The 25,990-nt window shown below is 47.5% G+C and overlaps 1 protein-coding gene across 2 annotated transcripts in view; it reads left to right on the forward strand.

Annotated features, from left to right (window-relative positions):
* The window catches only part of LOC143987101 (calmodulin, striated muscle-like), an 89,412-nt gene that overhangs the window by 46,525 nt on the left and 16,897 nt on the right, over positions 1 to 25,990 (forward strand). The window contains exon 2 of one of the 2 annotated variants that reach the window (XM_077485631.1): positions 460 to 572. In XM_077485631.1, coding sequence (XP_077341757.1) covers positions 498 to 572 — 75 coding nt within the window. In that variant the 5' untranslated portion in view covers positions 460 to 497. Of the gene's footprint in view, positions 1 to 389; positions 573 to 25,990 lie in introns of those variants that run through there. The other variant, XM_077485630.1, reaches the window with a different exon arrangement.

Consider the following 25,990-nt stretch of genomic DNA (forward strand, 5'->3'; position numbering starts at 1 on the left):
GGCCTGGTTTGCCCTTGTAGGGGGAACCCATGCCGGTTTTTAATATTAGAGAGGCGACATTGTCGATTCAATATAGATGGAGATCCGACTTGGAGGCGACTTCCATTGAAATCAATGGGTACAAGTTGCCTAGAAGTCAGTTTGAAGTAATACAGGCACCTTTTTTGAAGTTGGAACGACTGCTGTAGTGTACAGTAGTAAAGTTGGATCCCGGGTTGTCCCTGTGTGAACCCAGCTCATACTGTCTTAAGATAATTCAAATCAATTATGTAAGAGGGACAGGATCAACTGGTTTTGACATCGATAATCTATTGGCTGCCTTTAATAACGTGTAAATAGTTCAGTTCTAACTACAAATAGAGGATGTAAATCTTGTCTGGGTGCGTTCTCCAATTGTCAAATTGTCTCTTCTTCTGGAGCAGGTTTGAACTAAGACTTACAGATCTTGTCTCTTTACAGGCAACGGAACAACTGACTTCCCTGAATTCTTGACTAAAATGGCAAGTCATGGGGAAAATACAGAGGAAAATACAGAGGAGGATATAAGGGAAGCATTCCGTAAATTTGACAAGGTAATGTCCTATCTGAGCTAGAAACTTGCATGTACATTCTATACAGTACTTATGAAGTGGTAGAGTAATTTTTCATACCTCCATTAGTGAGATTCAGACTTGAGCTACTAAATCTAATCGGGGCAAGCAAGGTTTGTTTCAGCTTGTACATGAGTCCTTAGGCACAAATGATCCATGTTTTTCCTTCTATACTTATCAGGTTAGAAGAATGCTTAGACATTGACTAAAGCTCCATGCTCCATCCAATGAACATGTGCCTCCATGTGTTAATGCAATGCTGTTAGGGGACAAGATCCTCTAGAGCAGTGGTTCTCAGCCTCAGTCCTCAAGTACCCCCAACAGATCATGTTTTCAGCTTTTCCTTTATCTTGCACAGGTGCTTAAAATTTAGAGTCAGTGGCTTGATATTTTAGACAGCTATTTTATCTAGAAATTCGCAAAATATGGCCTGATGGGGGTACTTGAGGACTGAGGTTGTAAACTACTGACCTAGAACCCAGGGCAAACATACCAAACAATGGCTTCCCCCAAGATGTATGAGCATTATGTGTCAGTAATCATTCCCCTCCCCTCCAAAAAAATTTGCGCTAATCTGCCTCCTTACCTTCTAAGCATAAATTCCCCCTCTGTCCAATACAAACCTGCCCCCTGCTGAAATACCATCTGCCATCACAAATCTGTGCCCCTCCAAGCTCAACTCCTCTCTCTCTCTCCAAACCCCCCCAGCACAAATCTCACTCCAAAAAAATCACCCCTCCTAGCACAAAACCGCTACCCTTAACATTTCTCCTTCAAGCACAGATCCTTTCCCCCCACTCTGAATTCCCCTCCCAGCACAAATTCTCCCACCAATCCCCCCTCCTAGCACAACCCCCACTCCCCAAATTTCCCCTTCTAGCATACACATCCCAAAATCATCCCTGCTAGCACAAATCCCCTCTACCCTCTACCATATCACCACTTCTAGCACAAAACCCCCTTCCTAGCACAAACCCTTTTCTCCCCTCCAAACACAAATCCCCTGAAATCAGCATTCCTAGCACACCCTACAAATGTTCCCTCCTAGATCAATTCTTATTCTCTGCCACCCTCCAAATTACCCCTCCCAACACAATTCCCCCCATCTCCTCAAGGTTCCCCCCCCCCCCCCACCACCTCACATGATACCACAGTGCCCAGAGCAGCTGCCATTTCTGCACATCCCTTATCCTGGCCCTGCTGTGAGGGCTACTTTTCAGCCATGCCCAGTAGAGATTAAACCAAAAGTGATGTAATATTGTAGCTTAACCAGTTGCCGACTGGGACATAGCCGAATAATGGGCTACAGCGCGGCCGGATAACTCTGGGAGGGCGTACTATAATGTCCTCCCAGAATCATGCACTTGGGAATCTCTGTGACCGTCGGGTCTCCCAAACCTGGCGTGTCATGGATCGGGGTAAAGGGCTCTTTACTACGTGATCATGCCATTCAATGATGCCACGATCACTTGTAAACAAACCGGAGCTTGTCTGGTTTGGCTCTTCCCCTCTCCTCACGGCAATTGGTACATCGTGTGAGGAGAGCGAGAGAGCTGGGTGCAGCAGCACTGTGGGCTGGATGTCAAGTGCCCACATCGCTGATCCGTGCCCAGCCATGGATCATCCATCCATCATCCATGCTCCATCCATGTCTTATCTATTCATCCATACTCCATCCATGCTCCTTGCATTTTCCATTCGTGCTCTATCCATCGCTCATCCATCCATCAATGCTACATCTATTCTCCATGAGTGCTCCATCCATGTCTCATCCATTCATCCAAGCTCCATGCGTGCTCCATCCATGGCTCATCCATCTATCCATGCTCCATGCGTGCTCCATACATGGCTTATCCATCCATTCATGCTCCATGTGTGCTCCATACATGGCTCATTCATCCATCCATGCTCCATCTGTGCTCCATCCATGCTCCATCCAAAGCTCATCCATCCATCCATGCTCCATCCATGGCTCCATTCATGGCTCATCCATCCATGCTCCTTCCATGGCTCATCCATGCTCCATCCATGGCTTATCCATCCCCTTTCATGGCTCATCCATCCCCATCCGTGGCTCATTCATGCTCACCCATTCCCATCCATGGTTCATTCATGATCATCCCTGCCACATCAGTGCTCATCCGTGCCACATCCATGCCACATCAGTGATCACCCATGCCACATCCATGCCACATCAGTGGTCATCCATGCCATATCAATGATCATGCGTGCCACATTAGTAGTCATCCATGCTACATCCATGCCACAGGAGTGATCATCCATGCCACATCCATGCCACATCAGTGCTCTTCCGTGCCACATCCATGCCATGTTAGTGCTCATCCATGCCACATCAGTGCTCATCTGTGCCACATCAGTGCTTATCAGTGCTCACCAGTGCCACATCCATGCCACATCAGTGCTCTTACATACCACATTAGTAATCATCCATGCCCCATCAGTGCTCATCCGTGACACATCCATGCCACCTCAGTAATCATCCGTGCCACATCCATGCCACATCAGTGGTCATCCAAGCCACATCAATGATTATCCATGCCACATCAATAGTCATTCATGCTACATCCATGCCACATCAGTGCTCATCTGTGCCATATCCATGCCACATCAGCAATCATCCATGCCACATCCATGCCCCATCAGTGCTCATCTGTGCCACATCCATGAGATATCAGTTCTCATTCGTGCCACATCCATGCCACATCAGTTCTCATCCATGCCACATCAATTCTTATCCATGCCAAATCCATGCCACATCCGTGCCACATCAGTGCTTATCCATGCCCCATTAGTTCTCATCCGGCCACATCCATGACACTTCAGTGCTCATTCATGCCACATCCATGCCACTACAGTGCCTCACAAAAGTGTAATAGGTAGTCAAATTAGATTTGAAATGTATGTCTCTAGAACACCTGATGGTGTGCCTGCACGTTGGGCCTCTTTATATGGACAGGCTGTGGAAAAGTCTCACACATGTGGTATCACCATACTCAGGAGGAGTAGCAGAATATATTTCTGGGTGTAATTTTTGCTATGTACATGCTTTGTGTTAGAAATATCTTATAAATGGACAACTTTGTGTAAAAAAAAAGCGTTTTAATTTTCTTTCCACATATTCCAAAAACTTGTGGAGAAAAATAACATGTTCAAAAGACTCATAATGCCTCATAGATTATACGTTGGGGCGTTTGCTTTCAAAAAAGGGGGTCATTTCTTGGGCATTTCATGAGCACCTTCAAAAGTGTGATAAGTAGTCAAGAAATTAAATGTGTAATTTATGCTCCTAAAATGTCTGATGGTGCTCCCTGCATGTTGTGCCTCTGTATGTGGCCAGACTAGAGTAGCAGAATGTATTTTGGGGTGTAATTTGTGGATATTGTGCATATGCTGTGTCAGAGAAATGACCTGTTAATGTGACAATTTTGTGAAAAAAAAGAAATCCTCATTTTGAAAAGCATTGTGGGAAAAAATTACAACTTCAAAACACTCACCATGCATCTTACTAAATACTGTATACCTTCTAAAGAGGAGTCATTTGGGGGTATTTGTACTTTCCTGGCTTGTTAGGATCTCAAGAAATGAGATAGACCTTCAGTACATCAGGTGTGATCAATTTTTCAATGATTGGCAATATAGCTTGTAGACGCTATAACTTTCATAAAGACCAAATAATTTACACTGATTTGGGTTATTTTTACCAAAGATATGTAGCAGTATAAATTTTTGCCAAAATTTAAGAAGAAAAATTACTAATTTGCAAAACTGTATAACAGAAACGAAGAAAAATAATTTTTTTTTACCAAATTTTCAGTCTTTTTTCATTTATAGTGCAAAAAATAAAAAACACAAAGGTGATCAAATACCACCAAAAGAAAGCTCTATTTGAGCGGAAAAAAGGACAAAAATCATATGGCTACAGTGTTACATGACTGAGTAATTGTCATTCAAAATGTGAGAGCACCAAAAGCTCAAAATTGGTCTGGTTACGAAGGGGATTTAGGTGCCCAATGGGTAAGTTGTTAATAAGGATGAGCCGAACATCCCCAGTTTGGTTCGTACCAGAACATGCGAACAGGCAAAAAATTCAGAAGGACACACAAACGCTATTAAAGTCTATGGGACACGAACATGAAAAATCTAAAGTGCTAATTTTAAAGGCTTATATGCAAGTTATTGTCATACAAAGTGATTGGTGACCCTGGTCCTGCCCCAGGGGACATGTATCAATGCAAAAAAACTTTTTTTAAACGGCCGTTTTTTCAGGGGAAGTCATTTTTTATAATGCTTAAAATGAAACAATAAAAGTGAAATATTCCTTTAAATTTGGTACCTGGGGGGTGTCTATAGTATGTCTGTAAAGTGGTGCATTTCTCCCGTGTTTAGAACAGTCCCTGCACAAAATGGCATTTCTAAAGGACAAAAAAGTAATTTAAAAGTACTCACGGCTACAATTGATTTGTCTATGGGAGAAATCAAAAGTGCTAATTTTAACCACTTCAGCCCTCTTCCTGACCAGAGCACCTTTTGCGATTCGGCACTGCGTTGCTTTAACTGACAATTGTACGGTCATGCGACGCTGTTCCCAAACAAAATCAATGTAATTTTTTCCCGTCAATATTGAAAAAAAAGCATTATTTTTAACTTTTTAATATCCCCAAAAAATATTTAAAAAAACATTTTTGTTCCTCAGTTTAGGCTGATATGTATTCTTCTACATATTTTTGGTTCAAAAAAACGCAATAAGCTTTTATTGATGGGTTTGCGCAAAAGTTATAGCGTCTACAATATAGGGGATAGTTTTATGGCATTTTGATTGATACTTTTTTTTACTAGTAATGGCAGCGATCAGCGATTTTGATTGTGACTGCGACATTATTTTTGGGACCATTGGTATTAATAGAGCGATCAATGCTAAAAAATTGCATTGATTACTGTAAAAAATGTCACTGGCAGTGAAAGGATTAACAACTAGGTGGCTAGATAGGGGTTAAGTGTGTCCTAGGGAGAGATTCTAACTGTGGGGAGAGGGGCTGTGTGTGACATGTCACTGATCACCGCTCCCGATTACAGGGAGAGCTGATCAGTGACATTGTCACTAGGCAGAACGGGGAAATGCTTGTTTACATTAGTATCTCCCGTTCTTCCTCACTGTGAGACGATCGCGGGTATCCCGCGATCACGATCACGGTCACAGAGCTCCTGGCGGGAGCGGGCGTGCAAGCCGCCTCTTAAAGGGCAACATACAGGTACGTTAATCTGCTTGTACGTGCCCTTCGGCTGCAGTATATCTGTGTGTAATCTGTGAGGCAGTCGGGAAGCGGTTAAAGGCTTATATGTATGATATTGTCATAAAAAGTGTTTGGGGACCCGGTTCCTTCCCCAGTGGACATGTATCAATGAAAAAAAAGTTTTAAAAACCGCCATTAAAAGGGCCTTTGGGTCTGGTATGAATATTAAGGGGAACCCCAAACCAACATTTTTTAAAAAAAATGCATGGAGGTCCCCACAAATTCCATACCAGGCCCTTCAGGTCTGCTATGGGGGAGGCTTATCGGACTCTGGAAGCCCCCTTTAACTGATTACTTTTTTCCTTTAGAAATGTCATTTTGTGCAGGGACTGTTCTAAACATGGGAAAGATGCGCCACTTTACAGGCATAGTATAGACACCCCCCAGGTATGAAATTTCAAGGAATATTTCACTTTTATTGTTTCACTTTAACCATTATTAAAATCGCTGCTCCCGGAAAATCAGCCATTTTTAAAACTTTTTTTTCATTGGTACATGTCCCCTGGGGCAGGTCCCCAAACACTTTTTATGACAATAGCTTGCATATAAGCCTTTAAAATGATCACTTTTGATTTTTCATGTTTGTGTCCCATAGACTTTAACGGTGTTCCTGAAGACTTTCGAATTTTCCCGAACACTGCATATTGTTCGGGGCAAATCCGAACAATCAAAGTTCGGCCCGAACTTATGCTCGGGCCGAACCATTCGCCCATCCCTAGTTGTTATCAACCCTTAAATGGCTTCAATCTTTTTTTTTTTTCCGAGCTCTGCCTTTTTTTTTTTACCTACTGATCCAGCCAGTAACACACGTCAGGTCTTAGGGTGCCTCCACTCTGGATGGATGAGCAACAGATGCCTTTGGACAGCAGCATTGTTTATCTAGGGAAAGGAGAGTGTTAGATGGGCTAGCAAAATTAGATGGTCTTAACTAATAAAGCTAAACTCAGGCTAACACTTTTTAGGCAGTTAATGGCAATTGTATTGTTTCCAAAAGATTTTAATGAATAAAAGCCATTGTAAGAATCTCTGTTGTTGTTAGACAGAGGCGGCTCTCTAATTAGGCAAATAAGGCAATCGCCTAAGGCCCCGCACTCACAGAGGCCTCGCGGCAGCCTAATTTGCCTTTGATCAAACACTGATGTCAAGGTCTCATCACGGAGCTTCCCGGTCCGGTGGTAGCAAATGCAGGGAGCGGGACAGTAAAGGCCTCTAGGTGGCGGCAGCAGCTGGATGACAGCACCCGGCTCCAAGGCATGCGGGCAGCATATCCATGTGGGACTCGCAGCTGAGCTACTCCTTCAGTCTGCGCCGCTCACCCGACCTCTCCGCATCTGCTTTCTATTTCGTTCAGCTGCAGTCGGGGCCGGGGGTCGCTGAAACTATCCAGCTGTGCTGTCCCATGAGTGTGAAGAGGAAGGAGCTCTTATGCTGCCTGGCTGACCGGAGAGTAGATGAGTGCCCGTGCACAGGGCCGTCTTTAAGGCAGGGCAAAAGGGGCAGCTGCCCTGGGCCCTGTCATTGTTGTGGGGCCCAAAGCAGCTGCATCATACTTGCCAAATATCCAAGTTTAATTTCCCTTGTCCCTTGAAGTTTTAGTGCTGTGTCCCAATATCTCAGTGTGAAGTGCTGCTACTAATGCTGCCCAGCTCTGCCCTATTGTTGTGTACAGATGACTCACCTGCAGACCCTGTGTTTACATGTAAATAACCGACATTCATATGTAAATAGCGGCAGCATTACTAAGTAAATAGCTGCGGCCGGCAGCATTGATATGTAAATAAAGGCGGCATTCATATGTGTATCATGCTCCCCTGCAGTGAGGAGATGATGTCCTGTAACCTCTAGCAACCAATCAGTGAGCAGTATTCTTGTACAGTAATCTCTAGCAACCAATTAACAAGCAGAAATAATTTTCTGTAACCTCTAGCAACTAATCAGTGAGCCGTAATGTGTGCTGTAACCTCTAGCAACCAGTCATTAAGCAGTAAAGATATGCTGTAATGGCTGGCAACCAATCACAATTGCTGCCTGATCTGATACAGTAAACTGATTTTAAGTCTAGCTGTTATTTATTGTATGTCTCAGAGCAGGTGAAGAGTGAAATTGCAATGGGGGAGGGCCCCAAGAAAATTTTTGCCCAGGATCCAATCAATATTAAAGACGGCCCTGCCCGTGCAGCCTCCCTGTGTGCCTGAATAGGAGGAGCGGTGGGGAGACTGAACATAGTGGAATTGATTTTCCATATTCCTCATGCAGCCGCTGCAGCTCCTGTGCTCTCCACTTTTCTTAGCACTCTCTGCCCCCCAGCACACTCCAGGTTCTCCCTGCTCTTTGCCCCCCCCCCCCAGTGCTCTCACAGACTGGGACATGGGGCACAGGAGGGGCTGCAGACAGGAACAGGGCTAGAGATCTATCTCACCCCCTTTCCCTCACCCCCCTCTTTCTCACCTACCTCCTCTCTCTCCCCCCTCACTCCCTCTCTCCCCCTTCCTCTCTCCCCCTCCCCCCTCTTTCTCCCCCTTCTCTCCTTCCTCCTGCCCTCTCCCGCTCTCTCCACCTCTCTCTCCCCCCTCCTCTCCTTCCTCCTGCCCTCTCCCTCTCTCTCCACCTCTCTCTCCCCCCTCCTCTCCTTCCTCCTCCCCGCTCACCCTCTCTCTCTCTCCCCCTTTTGCACACCCTTTCTGTACCCCTCTCTTTCACCCCCTCTTGCTCACCTCTCTCTCCCTCTCACTCACAATCTCTTGCTCCCCCTCTCGCTCCCCCCTCTCTCTCCCTCACTACCTCCGTTTCTCTCTCTCTCTCCCCCCATCGCTCACAATCTCTTGCTCCCCCTCTCCCCCCCTTTTTCTCTCTCTATCCTCCCGTTTCTCTCTTTCTCCCCCTCGTTCTCTCTCCCTCCCCCCCTTTCTCCATCCCCCCTCTCTCTCTGTCCCTTTCCCTCCCTCTCTCTCACCAACCCCCCCCCCCCCTCTCTCTCCCCCTGCACTGTGCTGGGATCCCCCCACTCTACTTGCTCTGTGGATATGGGAAGACTCAGTGCCATCCCCTCCCCATTTTCCCAAGACACAGGAAATTCTTAGAGGGGTGGGTTGCCACCTTCTTGGGTCCCAGATGTTTTATTGGCTGCATATGTCTGTTGGGTGAGGAGGGTGCCCTGGAAGTGCTGCTGATGAACTGTGCGCTAGATCTGTGCATCTTTTTGCAGCCATTTTTATTGCTTGAATTTTTATTTCCCATTACGGGCGTGAGCGGGGCCTCATGTGTAAGTTTCGCCTAAGGCCTCACAGAGCCTAGAGCCGCCTCTGTTGTTAGATGGGACCTTTTGACCCTCTGTAATAATCGAGTTATTACTGTATTAATAACTATATTTCAAGAATTCATATTGCTGAAGTTCCAGGATTATGAGCCGCTGCGCGCCCCCGGGGGCGCGCATCGCGGCGATCGTTGTTGCGGGGTGTCAGTCTGACACCCGGCAACTACGATCTCGGTAAAGAGTCTCCGATGGAGACTCTTTACCACGTGATCAGCCGTGTCCAATCACGGCTGATCACAGTGTAAATGGGAAGAGCCGGTGATCGGCTTTCCCTCACTCGCGTCTGTCAGACGCGAGTAGAGGAGAGCCGATCGGCTGCTCCTCTGACAGGGGGGGTCTGTGCTGATCGATTATCAGCACAGCCCCCCCGAGGATGCCCACACTGGACCACCAGGGACACCACCAGACCACCAGGGAAAAGGTAATCCTCCCTAGACCACCAGGGATGCCAGTCAGCACAATGGATGCCAATCAGTGCCCATAATGGATGCCAATCAGTGCCCACAATGGGCATCACTGATTGGCATGCATTATTGTTTGGCACTGATTGGCATCCATTACTATAGTATAACACCAATGCCGCCTATGAGTGCCCACCTGTGCCGCCTATGAGTGCCCACCTGTGCCGCCTATCAGTGCCCACCTGTGCCACCTATCAGTGCCCACCTGTGCTGCCTATCAGTGCCCACCTGTGCTGCCTATCAGTGCCCACCTGTGCCGCCTATCCATACCCACCCATGCCCATCTGTGCCACCTATCCATGCCCATCTGTGCCACCTATCCATGCCCATCTGTGCCGCCCATCCATGCCAATCTGTGCCAGCTATCAGTGCCAATTTGTGCCACCTATCAGTGTCCGTCCATGTCGCCCATCCGTGTCGCCCATCCGTGTCGCCCATCAGTGCCGCCTATCAGTGCCGCCTATCAGTGCCACATATCAGTGTCCATCAATGCCACCTCATCAGTGCCACTTCATTGGTGCCACATTGGTGCCCATCAGTGCCGCCTTATCAGTGCCCATCAGTGTAGCCCCATCAGTGCCCATCAGTGAAGGAGAAAACGTACTTATTTACAAAGTTTTGGAACTGAAACAAAAAAAAACATTTTTTTTTTCAAAATTTTCGGTATTTTTTTATTTGTAGCGCAAAAAATAAAAACCGTAGAGGTGATCAAATACCACCAAAAGAAAGCTCTATTTGTGGGAACAAAATGATAAAAAATTTCATTTGGGTACAGTGTAGCATGACCGCGCAATTGTCACTCAAAGTGCGACAGCGCTGAAAGCTCAAAATTGGTCTGGGCAGGAAGGTGTTTAAGTGCCCTGTATTGAAGTGGTTAAAGAAACTTTAAAAAACTTGTTTCCAGGGGTTAGGCAGTACCATCTTAAAGAGGAAGTAAACCATTATGGGTTTACTTCCTCTTTGTCTCCCTGCAGAGGTAAAGCATAATGGGCTACGATGCTTCGCATCGTAGCCCATTATGTGTCACTTACCTGATACAGGAGCCAGTGATGTCACCGCTGTCCCCTGTAGTCCGGAGCGTCCATCTTCTTCCTGGTATCGCTGCTCCGGCCACTCACAGCGCCGGAGCAGTGATGACGTCACTCCCGCGCATGAACACGGGAGCTGCCACTAACGGCATATCGCCGTTAGCAGCGGTATGCCACTAACGGCGATTGGGCGCCTGCTCGCTGCTGTCTACGGCGCATGCGCCGTAGACAGCTGTCACTGTCTTTTAGTAAATATCTCCTAAACCGTATAGGTTTAGGAGATATTTCTTGGACCTACAGGTAAGCCTTAATCAAGGCTAACCTGTAGGTCAAAGTGGTTTGTAAGGGTTTACAACCACTTTAAGTATTGTTTTCTGAGTCCACAGTGGAGTGTATTTCCGCCGTTACATTGACCACTTCCTGTACTGTTAACCAAGCCTCCTTCTCAATCCAACGTTTCTATGGTAACCCTGCTTCCCTGTTCATAGCTGACTTGTTTTACTTCATAGTATTTACTTGTGCCGATTACCTAGTGTTTGCCTGTGTGAGTCCTATCAGCTTCAGCTGATAAGTCTACAGTGATGCTGTCCCATGCCCTGCTTTACACTGCATGTGAGGTCACATGGTCACATGGTGTATAGGAGGAAGCTCTGAGTGATTATGAAGCCTCCTGGGATATCATTGTTGTGCCATAGGTAGTCCTAATAACAGATAGATAAGACATAGAGAATGTGCCATAAATCAGGGGAGATCTGGGCATGCTCAGTGACGTCATTCTAAACAACAAAAAGGATTACAACAATACTAAGCAAGTAAGAAGAGATCTACAAGCAGTGTTCATTAGGGTTTTTTATGCTGATTTACATGGGACAAAGTTGTGGGGAAGGGTTTACAACCACTTTAATAATAATCCTAATCAAAAAATATTGTAATATAAAGAAATAATTTATATTCTTAACTTAACATATTGAAACTTTGTGTCTTTGGAAAAGGATATATCCAAATCTATTACAATGGGAGGAGGTGAATGGTCAACTCACTCTAAATTAATTACTGCCACATGTGAGCTCTGCATAGAACTGCTTACAAAATTCCAAACAAATCTTTACATAAATATATGTAAAAATCTATATATATATATATATATACCGTATTTATCGGGGGAAAAAACACGCACTGTTTTCCCCTTAAAATCAGGGGAAAATCGTGGGTCCGCGTCATACGCCAATCCCCGCTGGTCCCCCGCTGATTTTAAGGAAACGAGCGAGCAGAGCCAAGATACACAAAGCCGAAGTACACTCGGCTTTACTTGGCTCGTCTCGCAATCCCGTCCACCTCCACTGATTGCGAGATATCGAGCGCCGCTGACATACAGAAAGCCGAATGTACTTCGGCTAGTCTCGGCTCCTCTCGCAGTCCCACCCCTGACTGTGAGAAGAGCCAAGTCTAGCCGAAGTACACTCAGCTATCTGTATGTCAGCGGCGCTCGCTCCCCTGCTCTTACAATCAGTGGAGATGGGCAGGACTGTGAGCAGAGCCCAGTAAAGCCGAAGTACGCTTGGCTTTCTGTATCTTGGCTCCGCACACTCCTCTCCGCTGTCCGCACTCCGCTCACAGTCAGCGGAAATCGGTGCCAATTTAAATCAGGCAAATGCTGCAAAGAGACTGGCAAGGCTGCAAAGGCACTGGACAAGGCTGCAAAGGTACTGGGCAAGGCTATAATGATGGACAAGGCTGCAGATGGACACTAGGCTAGGCCGCAATGATGGACAAGGCTGCAGATGGACACTAATAAGGCTGCATTGATGGGCATTTTCATGTAAGTTTTTTTCCTTAAACTTCCCTCCTAAAAGTTTTTTCCTTAAAATTCCCTCCTAAATTTGGGGTGCGTGTTATACGCCGGCGCGTGTTATATGCCGATAAATATGGTATATATTTCACTTTATCCATATCTAGAATATATAATGATATATCCATGCTGCGGCGCGGTCCAGGGGTAGGGAGGGAGGCGGTGCGGGAGGGCCTGGCGTGCCCCGGTCGGTGGGCTGGCGTCTCTCTCTCCCCCATGCGTGGGTTGGGGGGCAGCGCGGGGAGGGGGGGCATTGGGGAGGGATTTGAGAGATGCACTGTTCAATTCCCTTTACAAATTTCTTTATACATCCTTCCAACAGACTCTGGTCTGCAAATCCTGGCACCTTTTGGCTTTTTAGAATCCATTGTCCTTATGAATGTAAGTAAGCTTTTCTCCCCTCTGATACATAATAATCACCTTGCATCAGTCTGTTCAGTCCCATCACTTTCTGCTGCTGATCCTCACCCTTTCTTATTTTTCACCTTCCGCACTCTGTATCACTTCCCATTCCATCTTTCCACCTCCACGTCCACCTTCCTTCTCTTTCCCTACCAGTACCCACTTCCCCTTCCTCCCTTTTTTCTCTATTCCCCTTTTTCCCCCCTCCCCTCCCCTTTTTCCTCCATCCCTCCCCTCCCCTTCCCATATCCCTTTCTTACCTTCCCCTCCTTCCTCCCCCCTTCCCTCCCTTCCCCCTTCTTTTCTTCTTCCCCTCCCCCTTCTTTTCCTCTTCCCCTTCCCCTCTTTTTCACCTTCCCCTCTTTTTCACCCTCCCTTCCCCTCTGTTATTTTTTCTCTTTTTCCCCTCCTTCTCTCACCTTGCCCACTATGTATACATACATGTGTATATGTATATATATATATATATACATTTTTTGAGTGGAATTTACATTTCTAATTCAACTATCACTTACTTGTTACTTCCTTGGCCAGATTTCAGCTGATAAGCTCTTCTGAGCCTCTTCCGGCACTTTTATGTGCGCTGTTCAGTGAGGGTCCCCTGTGTTTCGACATCGAGTCAGAGGTATAAGATCTGCATATGGGTGAATGTTTGTGTGATGGGCTTGGCGGTTGACAGTATACCCTATTGTACTGTTATTTAGCGATGGCCTTGCGGTTTGCGGCAAAATTTGCTCGTTCGCGATTCGGCAAACCGGCGGACTTCTGGCGCTGTTCACGGCGGACATATTCGTTTACATCAGGGATCTCAAACTGGTGGCCCTCCAGCTGTTGTGAAACTACAAGTCCCATGAGGCTTTGCAAGGCTGACAGTTTTAAGCATGACTCCCACACTCAGAGGCATGATGGGATTTGTAGTTTTGCAACAGCTGGAGGGCCGCCAGTTTGAGGCCCCTGGTTTACATTGTGAAGAACTTTGACCCATGACACATCCATCATGGGGTACAGGACAGCCAATTGAGACATTTCAGCACATAGACATACCCCCTATCTTTTAAATAGACCTGATCTGGCGGCCATTTTACATTCTGTCTTTTGTCAGTGTAGGGAAAGGACCCTGTGTGGAGCAGGGACAGTCAGTCTGTAATCACTAGCTATTACTATTAGTTCCACAAAAGTCCTTTTAAGGACTGGTATAGGTGTACAGTATATAGGGTTGTAATACACTTATAATATACTTTCTTTCAAATATAGAAAGTTTATTATAGTGCACTGCATTGCTGACCGATTCTGCAGCTGTCGTTTCTCAGTGTAGGGACAGTTTGGTGTTTGGAGCAGGGACAGTCTGCAATTCACTAGCTACTAGCTAGCTACTATTAGGTCCACAAAGGTCCTTTTAAGGACTGGTATAGGTTTACTATTTGGTGTGTAGTATATAGGGGTGTAATACACGTATAAAATACTTTCAAATATAGAAAGCATAGTATAGTGCATTTCCACTGTGCAGCATTGTGACTGCTGAGCGGTTCTGCAGCGATACTACAAAGAGTGACAAACGCAATTAGAAAAAAGTATTATAACTGGTGTGATAGACCAGTGGCCCCCCAAAACGACAGATTGAAGCGGGGTGCTATATACCTTCTCCCACATATACTGCACTTCTCTAGAGACTTTTGTCACAGGGTCATTTAAAAAATGACAGGCAGAGGAAGAGGCAGGCCCTTCAGCAGGGGTGGTAGCCGAAGGGCAGGAGCAACAGGCTTGAGCCAAAGTGGGAAATTGCAGAAGGTGCGTTCGATTACTTCAAAGGACGCACCAGACTTGGTTGAGTGGCTCACTCAGCCTTACTCTTCTGCACCCTCCTCATCCTCTCGATTTGCACCTTCTTCACTCTATGCTGTGTGCACCCCCAAAGACACTACCACCAACCCCACCATATACCCTCCGCTTGAGTCACAGGAATTATTTTCCAATCCATCACAAGACATTGCCAATGTGCAGCCATTCTTGGCATTGGATCAGGAAGAGGAGGTAGCAACAACCGCCACTCAGCAGTCTGACGACAGTACCCAGATCAGCCCAAGGAGGTTGGTCCTTGGTGTTGCTGCCTACTCCGAGATCTCTAATTATAGCGGTGGGGAAGGTGATGTCGACGATGACGTGTCTAGTGATGTCACGTGGGTGCCCACAAGAGAGGAAGAGGAGGGGAGTTCAGAGGGAGACATGGACCAGCAGATAGGGAGGAGAAGCAGGCAGAACTTACATTGCACAGGAGGGACAAACCAGACTGTTAATGTATCAGGAGCGAGGCATCAACCATGTGCGTTCACATCTGGCGCTCCCAGGACACCGGCACATGGCTCCGCAGTGTGGGCTTATTTTAACGTGTCCGCTGCTGACAATAGTGTTGCCATCTGCAGCCTTTGCAGTCAACGCATAAGTCGCGGTAAGCCTAGGGACGACCGCCTTAAGAAGGCACATGAGCTGCCATCACCGAGCCCAGTGGGAGCAACGGAACCCACAAAGCCACACTCCAGGCTCTCACCATCCAGCCTCATCTTCTACTTCTCCTCTCTCCTCAGAATTGTCCTACACTCCACCTTCCATCATGCCGTCCTCACGTTTTTCTGGAAAAAGGCAGGCTTCGGTGCCAAGATACATCTGACCACAGACATGTGGTCTAGCAAACACGGGCAGGGAAGGTATATCAATTTTACTGCCCACTGAGTGAACCTTTTGAGGGCCGTCAAGCATGTAACCTGTGGCACCCGTGTAGATTTGGTTTTACTGCCACGGATTGCATGCAGGCCTGCCTCTTCTTCTCCTCCTCCTACTCCATCCTCCCTCTCCTCCTCGGCTGACTCCTCCTTTTCCGCTGCTAGCATCTCTTCCGCTGCACCGCCCAAGATCCCCAGAACCTATTTGACATGCCAGGTGAGACGTTGTCATGCTGTGCTGCGTCTGTTGTGCCCAGAAGTCAAGAGCCACACTGGCCTTGCACTCCTTTCAGCTTTGCGTTCACAGGCAGATCAGTGGCAAACACCGCTCAATTTGACAGTTGGTAAAGTGGTGTGTGACAAGGGTGCCAATCTGCTTAGTGCATTGAAACAGGGCAAAATTACACACGTGCCATGCATGGCACACGTCTTAAACTTGGTGGTGCATCGATTCGTTGTCAAATACCCTGGGGTCCAGGACATCTTGCGGCAGGCAAGGAAAATCTCGGCCCATTTCAGAAGATCTTACACGGCCGTCGCTCGCCTTGCTGACATTCAGCGGCTGACTCCTCCTTTTCCGCTGCTAGCATCTCTTCCGCTGCACCGCCCAAGATCCCCAGAACCTATTCGACATGCCAGGTGAGACGTTGCCATGCTGTGCTGCGTCTGTTGTGCCCAGAAGTCAAGAGCCACATTGGCCTTGCACTCCTTTCAGCTTTGCGTTCACAGGCAGATCAGTGGCAAACACCGCTCAATTTGACAGTTGGTAAAGTGGTGTGTGACAAGGGTGCCAATCTGCTTAGTGCATTGAAACAGGGCAAAATAACACACGTGCCATGCATGGCACACGTCTTAAACTTGGTGGTGCATCGATTCCTTGTCAAATACCCTGGGGTCCAGGACATCTTGCGGCAGGCAAGGAAAATCTCTGCCCATTTCAGAAGATCTTACACGGCCGTCACTCGCCTTGCTGACATTCAGCGGCGACACAATCTGCCGGTCATCTTATTTTATCATCTTATTCTATATCCCTTTCATGACTAAGCCTATTTTTGGAATTTGGTGTTTACAAGTTAAAATCCATATTTTCTACTAGAAAATTACTTGGAACCCCCAAACATTATATATATTTTTTTAACAGAGACTCTAGAGAATAAAACGGCGATTGTTGCAATATTTTATGTCACACGGTATTTGCGCAGCGGTGTTTTAAATGCAACTTTTTGGGAAAAGGGACACTTTCATGAATTAAAAAAAAACAAAACAGTAAAATTATCCCATTTTTTTTCAATAATGTGAAAGATAATGTTACGCCGAGTAAATAGATACCAAACATGTCACACTTTATAATTGCGCGCACTTGTGGATTGACGACAAAGTACGGTACCTAAAAATCTCAATAGGCGACGCTTTAAACATTTTTTACGGTTACCAGGTTAGCGTTACAGAGGAGGTCTAGTGCTAGAATTATTGCTCTCGCTCTGACGATCGCGGCGATACCTCACATGTGTGATTTGAACACCGTTTACATACGCGGGCGCGACTTCCGTATGCGTTTTCTTTGCTTTGCGAGCTCGCGGGGACGGCGGGCGCTTTAAAAAAATTTTTTTTATTTTTTTATTTATTTTAAAATGACTAAATTAAAAAAAAAAAAAAAAAAAATTTTGATCACTTTTATTGCTGTCACAAGGAATGTAAACATCCCTTGTGACAGTAATAGGCGGTGACAGGTACTCTTTATGGAGGGATCGGGGGTCTAAAAGACCCCCCACCCCTCCTTTACACTTCAGTGTATTCAGATCGCCGAAAACGGCGATTCTGAATACCGGATATTTTTTTAAAACCGGCGCCATTGGCAGCCGAGTAAACGGGAAGTGACGTCATGACGTCGCTTCCGTGTTTACTATGAGGAGACTGGAACGAAGCCGATTACGGCTTCGTTCCAGTTCCTCCCCAGCGGCCGGAGGCAGTGCAAGTTGAATCGGTGCTCCCGATCGAACGGGAGCACCGGTAACAGCGGCGGGAGGCGGCGGGAGGGGGGGACGTCCCCTCCCGCTCCTCCGGCATAACAGCCGAGCGGCTTTTAGCCGCATCGGTTGTTATGGCTGGAAAGCCAATCGCCTGCTGAAGAAAACGGTACCGGGATGATGCCTGCAGGTGCGGGCATCATCCCGGTATACCCCCCGGAAGCCGAGTACGCAGATCTGCGTACGCTCGGCGGGAAGGGGATATGCTTGGTAGGCTGCTCCAGCAGAAACGCGCAGTTAACGACTACCTGTACGAACTCTGCAGCAGAACAGGTTCAGGGGAGCCTGTTTTTTTTTTCACCGCACCAGTGGCTGCTCTAATGCGCGATGCATGCAGACTTCTGCGGCCATTTGATGAGATCCCCAAACTGGTCAGTCGCAGCCATGGCGCCATCAATGACATCATACTTTATGCCTTCTTTATGGAGCATGCATTGCGTCGTGTCATTGATCAAGCCATGGAGGAGCAGGAAGATGAGGAAGTCGCAATGCTGGATGAATTCCCGGGGGGGCTACTGTATCTGTGACAAGTCAACAACAGGAGTCTGAAGAGGAGTCAGAGGAGGATGGTGCCAGGGTGGATGCTTTAAACCTTTCTGGGATCCCTGTTGTTGTCTGTGGATGGGGGGAGGAGAACGAGGAGGACATCATTATCCTGGATGATGAACAGGAGCCAGGCCACCACACCACTTCCAGTTTAGTGCAAATGGGGGCCTTCATGCTCCAGTGTTTTAACGGGGACCCCCGTATAAAAAGCATAAAGGTCAAGGACCAGTACTGGGTGGCAACATACTCAGACCCCCGGTACAAACACAAAATGGCGGAAATGTTATCACCATCACAGAGGGCTGTCAGAATGGAGCACTTACAGGCCTTGCTTAGAGAAATGCTGCGTTCTGCTTTTGCCTGCGCTGGCAGAGGAATTCCCACTCCCAGAGAAAGAGTTGCAGGTACCAATCCAACAGTGCCTGCAAGAAGAGGGCTGTTTGAAGATGTGTTGGTCACTTCTGATATGAGATCATTCTTTCAGCTGACCCATCGACAGGTGTCATCCGAATCCAGCATCAGGGAACGCCTAGACCGACAGGTGTCCGACTACATTGGGTTAACGGCCGATGTGGACACTCTGAGAAGTGATGAACCCCTGGACTACTGGGTGGGCAGGCTTGACCTCTGGCCAGAGCTTGCACAATTTGCAATGGATCTGTTGGCTTGCCCCTCATCCAGTGTCCTACGCAGCAGGAGGGATCGTGCCCGATAAGCGTACTCGCCTAGCTCACGACAGTGTTGACTACCTCACATTTATAAAAATGAATGAGGCATGGATCTCAGAGGAATTCAACACATGTGACCAGTAGAACGTATATATGCATAACTCTATAAACGATTCATATAATCTAGCACACAGACCTTTTTTCTACCTTTGGCTCACTTGTACAAAAAAAGCACACATGCTATATGCCCGTACCCTCCTGTTTGAAGAGGTTGAGCGGTGTCATATTTTTGTGACCCGCAGCGAGTTGCTGGTATCAGTGCTGTTATCAGTGCTCTCTATCCCGGTGCTGGTGTGGTGTCAGAGCTCTCTATCATGGTGCTGGTGTGGTGTCAGTGCTCTATACCTCGGTGCTGGTGTCAGTGCTCTCTATCACGGTGCTGGTGTGGTGTCAGTGCTCTCTATCTCGGTGCTGGTGTCAGTGCTCTCTATCACGGTGCTGGTGTCAGTGCTTTCTATCACGGTGCTGGTGTCAGTGCTGTCTATCTCGGTGCTGGTGTGGTGTTAGTGCTCTCTATCTTGGTGCTGGTGTGGTGTCAGTGCTCTCTATCACGGTGCTGGTGTGGTGTCAGTGCTCTCTATCTCGGTGATGGTGTCAGTGCTCTCTATCTCGGTGATGGTGTCAGTGCTCTCTATCACGGTGCTGGTGTCAGTGCTCTCTATCACGGTGCTGGTGTGGTGTCAGTGCTCTCTATCACGGTGCTGGTGTCAGTGCTCTCTATCGCAGTGCTGGTGTGGTGTCAGTGCTCTCTATCACGGTGCTTGTGTGGTGTCAGTGCTCTCTATCTCAGTGCTGATGTCAGTGCTCTCTATCACGGTGCTGGTGTGGTGTCAGTGCTCTCTATCACGGTGCTGGTGTGGTGTCAGTGCTCTCTATCTTGGCGCTGGTGTCAGTGCTCTCTATCACGCTGCTGGTGTGGTGTCAGAGCTCTCCATCACGGTGATGGTGTGGTGTCAGTGCTCTCTATCTCGGTGCTGGTGTCAGTGCTCTCAATCACGGTGCTGGTGTGCTGTCAGTGCTCTCTATCTCGGTGCTGGTGTCAGTGCTCTCTATCACGGTGCTGGTGTCAGTGCTCTCTATCACGGTGCTGGTGTCAGTGCTCTCTATCATGGTGCTGGTGTCAGTGCTCAGTCTCTATCGCGGTGCTGGTGTCAATGCTCAGTCTCTTTAGCGGTGCTGGTTTCAGCCAGTGAGGGAGATAGCAGCGGAGAAGCCAATAAGCAGGCAGTGCCAGCACCATGGCTGAGGATCAGCACTGGACTGGCACCTCTGGACCACCGCAGTGGAGCCCTGCATAGGTGGGGGTAAGGGCAGAGGGAGGGGTCAGGGGCTCAAGCACAGGTTGGCACACTGGGACACTGGCACAGGACTGCACTGCCCTGACTGAGACACTGATTATCTCCTGCACCCCTTCATAGCCTGGCCTGACCTTGACTCTCCTCCATGGCCTTCATGCGCTCCTGAATTGACAACATTTCACAGATAAAAAAAAAATGCTTGTTGTCGATCCCAGATTCACTTAATACTTCTGGTATGTCACTGTCCATGTTGTGGGACTATGTGTGCACAGCTAGTAAGTATTTTGTGGCTAAAAATATGACCTGGAGGTTTTGGGCACGTTCGCGGATCGCGTTCGCGAAACATCCCGTCGGAAGTTCATCTATCACTGTTATTTTATTTTATATTTCTTTATTCTGTATCATATTTCAAGTCAATGTAATGCTTTTTATTGTTAAATCTTTTTATTGGATTTCAAGAGAAAAAAAAAGGAAGTTTACAGATCATAACGAGCATCATATCATGAGTATCGTAAATTAACAATATAGTTATAATCAGGTATTGATCACATAGATTAGGTATGTTATAAGTGAAAGTATAAGTAACATAGAGATTGTATACTATAATATTATAAGTACTAAACTAAATTAGGAATGAACTATATGAGAGAATTAATGAAATATGCCTCCAGACCACCTGTCCACCCCAAATGGGTTCAAGCTGTGAACACAGGTGGGGGCAGATATAATTAAAAAGTAAAACTTTTCCTGGTTAACTTTAGCTCAGCACAACCAGTATTTAAAGAAAGTTTTGAAGAATAGACCCACTAAAAGAGAGATCGATTCTCTATGTTGATGAGAAATAAACCAACTTTTGAAAGATAAAACATAAATAAAAGAAAAAAAGAAGAAGAGGGATAGAAAAAGAGGAAAAGAGAGAAGAAAAGGGATGAGATGAAAACTCTCGAGGTAGTGACCTGGTACATGATATGAATCAATAGCACAACAGCGATACACAAGGATTTTATTGTGGGAACAGCAATGACTGGTCAAAATCAGAAGGAAAGAAATGTTTAACCCATGGTTGCCAAATCATGTGAAATTTACTAAAATTATTGTTTTCAATAGCTGTCATTTTATCGAAAATGGGAGCTTTCTTCAGTCTGTGTTTGGCTTCCGCCACAATTAAACTTTTGGTTTTCCATGCCTTAGCTATGGTTTGTTTAGCTGCCGTATTAATATAAACAAGTAGTTTGAATTGTGTCCATGTGAGTGAATCTGGTTTGAGATTTAAAAGTGCAATAGCTGGGTCTGGGGCAATATAGATATCTAAAGCTTTAGAGGCCATTAAAAATATGTTATTCCAAAATTCTTGCGCCACCGGACAATCCCACCATATATGAAAATGAGTACCAGGAGAGGAGCAGCCTCTAAAACGGGGATATGCAATAAGCGGACCTCCAGCTGTTGCAAAACTACAAATCCCATCATGCCTCTGCCTCTGGGTGTCATGCTTGTGGCTGTCAAAGTCTTGCTATGCCTCATGGGACCTGTAGTTCTGCAACAGCTGGAGGTCCACTAATTGCATATCCCTGCTCTAAAACAATGATTAGGGTAAGATGGAGAAAATGTTGCAATCCTTGCTGGTACTAGGTACCATCGTGCCAGAACTTTAAAGTTAGTTTCCAAAGCATAACAGTTGGGAGATGATGATTTCGTAGCTAACCAAATGCTGGACCAGTCATTGTTGTTAAATATTCAACCCAAATCCTGTGCCCATTTAACAGAATATGATGGAAGTACCTCATTGGGGGTAGTAATAAGGGTTTGGTACACATATGAAATTAAACCTTTAACATGTGGGTCACTTATACAAATATGTTCAAATTTAGACATCTGACTAAGTGCTAAACCTGACCCAATAAGAGGCATATAGAAATTTTTAATTTGTGGATATCGAAATATCTCATTGTTTGAGAGCCCGTAGTTCGTACATAGCATAGGGAATGTTTGAAAGGTATTTGAGCATAATAGTTTATAGAATCTAGTCAGATTAGTAAAAGACCATGCTGAAAAATATTTCGGAAATGTCCATGCAGGATAAAAAGCTGGATTCCCTAGAAAGGAAAGAAGTGGATTATGTACTGATTGTAATTTACATGAACTACCAAATCTATCCCAGATAACCAATGAATGTTTTGTGATAGGATTAGTCAGATGCGATCTGTCCTTTGGCTGAATCCATTGTAGATTGGCCACTGATATGGGGTCACAATCAATGGCTTCAATAGATACCCATAAAGGTATGTCTTCTGTTGAATGATATTTAGGGAGTATCGATAGTTGAGTTGCAAAGTAGTAAGAAGCGAAGTTAGGTAGCCCCAAGCCTCCACTGGTTTTACTAAGATATAAAGTGGATTTAGGTATACGGGGTTTAATATTCTTCCAAATAAAAGACATAATTCTATGCTGTGTGAGTCTTAAAAAATATGAAGGTATGGAAATGAGAAGTACCCTATATAAATATAAAAACTTAGGCAGTATTGACATTTTTATTGCATTAATCCGACCCATCCATGATAGTGGTAGTGCGGACCATTGCTTTAATAAGCCTGTAACTTGCTTCAGCAGGGGTAAATAATTAGCTGCAAAAAGATCAGAAAGTGAGGATGTAAGGTGTACACATAAATATGGTAATTGGCGATCAACCCAATTGAAAGGTAGAGAGGATTGAGCCTGTGATAGGTCAGAGTGTTTTATAGAAATATTCAATGCATTTGATTTGGTGGGATTTACAAAGAGACCGGAAATATGTGAAAATGTATCCAATATTCGCATAAAATTTGGGGCAGAAATGGGGGGATGAGATAGATAAATAAGTATGTCATCCGCATAAAGACACAGTTTATGGTGATGCCCACCTACTTCAATAACTTTGATATCTGGGTTGGATCTAATTAATTGTGCCAAAGGTTCCATAAGTAGGGCAAAAAGTAGTGGGGATAAGGGACAACCCTGTCTTGCGCCTCTTCTGATGTCTATCATTGCTGATTTATAACCTGCATATTTAATATACGCCCTGGGATTGTTATAGAGGGAAGAGATCCAAGTCAGGAAATGATTACCAAAACCCAATTTTTTGAGAGTAAATTGCATATAAGGCCAGGTAACTGAGTCAAAAGCCTTAGGCCGCGTACACACGGGCGGACTGTTCGCCCAACCTTGTCCGCTGAACAGTGTTTGGGCGGACAGTCCGCTCGTGTGTGGGCTTTCAGCGGACAGTTTCAGCGGACAGTTGGACGGACAAAGTCTTTCGGAAATTCCGAAAAACTGTCCGCTGAAACTGTGTTTGAGCGAACAGTCCGCCCGTGTGTGGGCTTGTCCGCTGTACTTTCGAAATGAGCGGACTGTTCCCGCTCGGAAAGTCCGCCCATTTCGAGCGCGTGTACAGGTAGGCGGGGCCCGCGAAGGAGACGTCGCGGGCTCCGCCGCCTGGAATGGGCTTAAAGGGGAACCCCAACGCCGAAAAAAATCGGCGTGGGGGTTCCCCCAAAGTCCACACCAGACCCTTGTCCGAGCACGCTACCCGGCCGGCCAGGAAAGGGGGGCGAGCGAGCGCGCCCCCCCTCCTGAGCCGTACCAGGCCGCGTGCCCTCAACATGGGGGGGTGCTTTGGGGAAGGGGGGGGCCGCGCGGCCCCCCCACCCCAAAGCACCTTGTCCCCATGTTGATGAGGACAAGGGCCTCTTCCCGACAACCCTGGCCGTTGGTTGTCGGGGTCTGCGGGCGGGGGGCTTATCGGAATCCGGGAGCCCCCTTTAAGAAGGGGGCCCCCGGATACCGGCCCCCCACCCTATGTGAATGAGTATGGGGTACAATGTACCCCTACCCATTCACCTGTGAAATAAAGTACAAAAAAAAACACAACACAGGGAAAAAATATTTTATTGCACAGCTCCGGGGGTCTTCCGTCTTCGGGGGTCTTCTCGCCGGACTCCTCCGCTATCTGTGTGTAGCTCTTTTACTAGCGGAGGAGTCCGGCTTTCTTCCTCCCCGCCGCCGGCCTCTTCTCCCGACTTCGGGGGTCTTGTCCCCCTCTTCGGTTCTTCTGCCGGGCCACCGCGCCTTCTTGTAGCTCTTTTACAGGCGGTGGCCCGGTCTTCTGTCGCCGCTGCCTTCCGTTCTTCTGTCGCCGCCTTCGGTTCTTCTGCCGGGCCACCGCGCCTTCTTGTAGCTCTTTTACAGGCGGTGGCCCGGTCTTCTGTCGCCGCTGTCGTCGCCGCCGCCGCCGCCTTCCGTTCTTGTTCTTCTTCTTCTTCTTCTTCTTCTTCTTCTTCTTCTCCTGGAGATGTTGACTCGACGAGCTCTCCGGCCGGAATGCCAGAGCCGCGCTGTGCGGTCACTTATATAGTGACAATGGGGCGGTGTCACATGGTATATGTCACATGGGTTGGTCACATGGGTTGATGTCACATGGGGACTATGACATCGTAAGGGGGCGGGGTCACCATGTGACCAACCCATGTGACATATACCATGTGACACCGCCCCATTGTCACTATATAAGTGGCAGCGGAGCGTGTCCCTGGCATTCCGGCCGGAGAGCTCGTCGAGTCAACATCTCCAGGAGAAGAAGAAGAAGAAGAAGAAGAAGAAGAACAAGAACGGAAGGCGGCGGCGGCGGCGACGACAGCGGCGACAGAAGACCGGGCCACCGCCTGTAAAAGAGCTACAAGAAGGCGCGGTGGCCCGGCAGAAGAACCGAAGGCGGCGACAGAAGAACGGAAGGCAGCGGCGACAGAAGACCGGGCCACCGCCTGTAAAAGAGCTACAAGAAGGCGCGGTGGCCCGGCAGAAGAACCGAAGAGGGGGACAAGACCCCCGAAGTCGGGAGAAGAGGCCGGCGGCGGGGAGGAAGAAAGCCGGACTCCTCCGCTAGTAAAAGAGCTACACACAGATAGCGGAGGAGTCCGGCGAGAAGACCCCCGAAGACGGAAGACCCCCGGAGCTGTGCAATAAAATATTTTTTCCCTGTGTTGTGTTTTTTTTTGTACTTTATTTCACAGGTGAATGGGTAGGGGTACATTGTACCCCATACTCATTCACATAGGGTGGGGGGCCGGTATCCGGGGGCCCCCTTCTTAAAGGGGGCTCCCGGATTCCGATAAGCCCCCCGCCCGCAGACCCCGACAACCAACGGCCAGGGTTGTCGGGAAGAGGCCCTTGTCCTCATCAACATGGGGACAAGGTGCTTTGGGGTGGGGGGGCTGCGCGGCCCCCCCCTTCCCCAAAGCACCCCCCCATGTTGAGGGCACGCGGCCTGGTACGGCTCAGGAGGGGGGCGCGCTCGCTCGCCCCCCTTTCCTGGCCGGCCGGGTAGCGTGCTCGGACAAGGGTCTGGTGTGGACTTTGGGGGAACCCCCACGCCGATTTTTTTCGGCGTTGGGGTTCCCCTTTAAGCCCATTCCAGGCGGCGGAGCCCGCGACGTCTCCTTTGCGGGCCCCGCCTACCTGTACACGCGCTCGAAATGGGCGGATTTGCCTCCTCCTTACGTGGGCGAGTCCGTTCATTTCAAAAGTTGAGCGAACTGTTTGCCCAACCTTGTTCGTCAAACAGTCCGCTCGTGTGTGGGCAAGTCCGCTCATGCAAATTTTGAGCGGACTGTTTGCCGAAACTGTTTGACGAACAAGGTTGGGCAAACAGTCCGCGCGTGTGTACGCGGCCTTACTGATATCCAAA

Source organism: Lithobates pipiens, unplaced genomic scaffold (genome assembly GCF_037356315.1).
Source record: "Lithobates pipiens isolate NorthernLeopardFrog02 unplaced genomic scaffold, aLitPip1_a1.2 Scaffold_18, whole genome shotgun sequence".
NCBI lineage: Eukaryota > Metazoa > Chordata > Amphibia > Anura > Ranidae > Lithobates > Lithobates pipiens.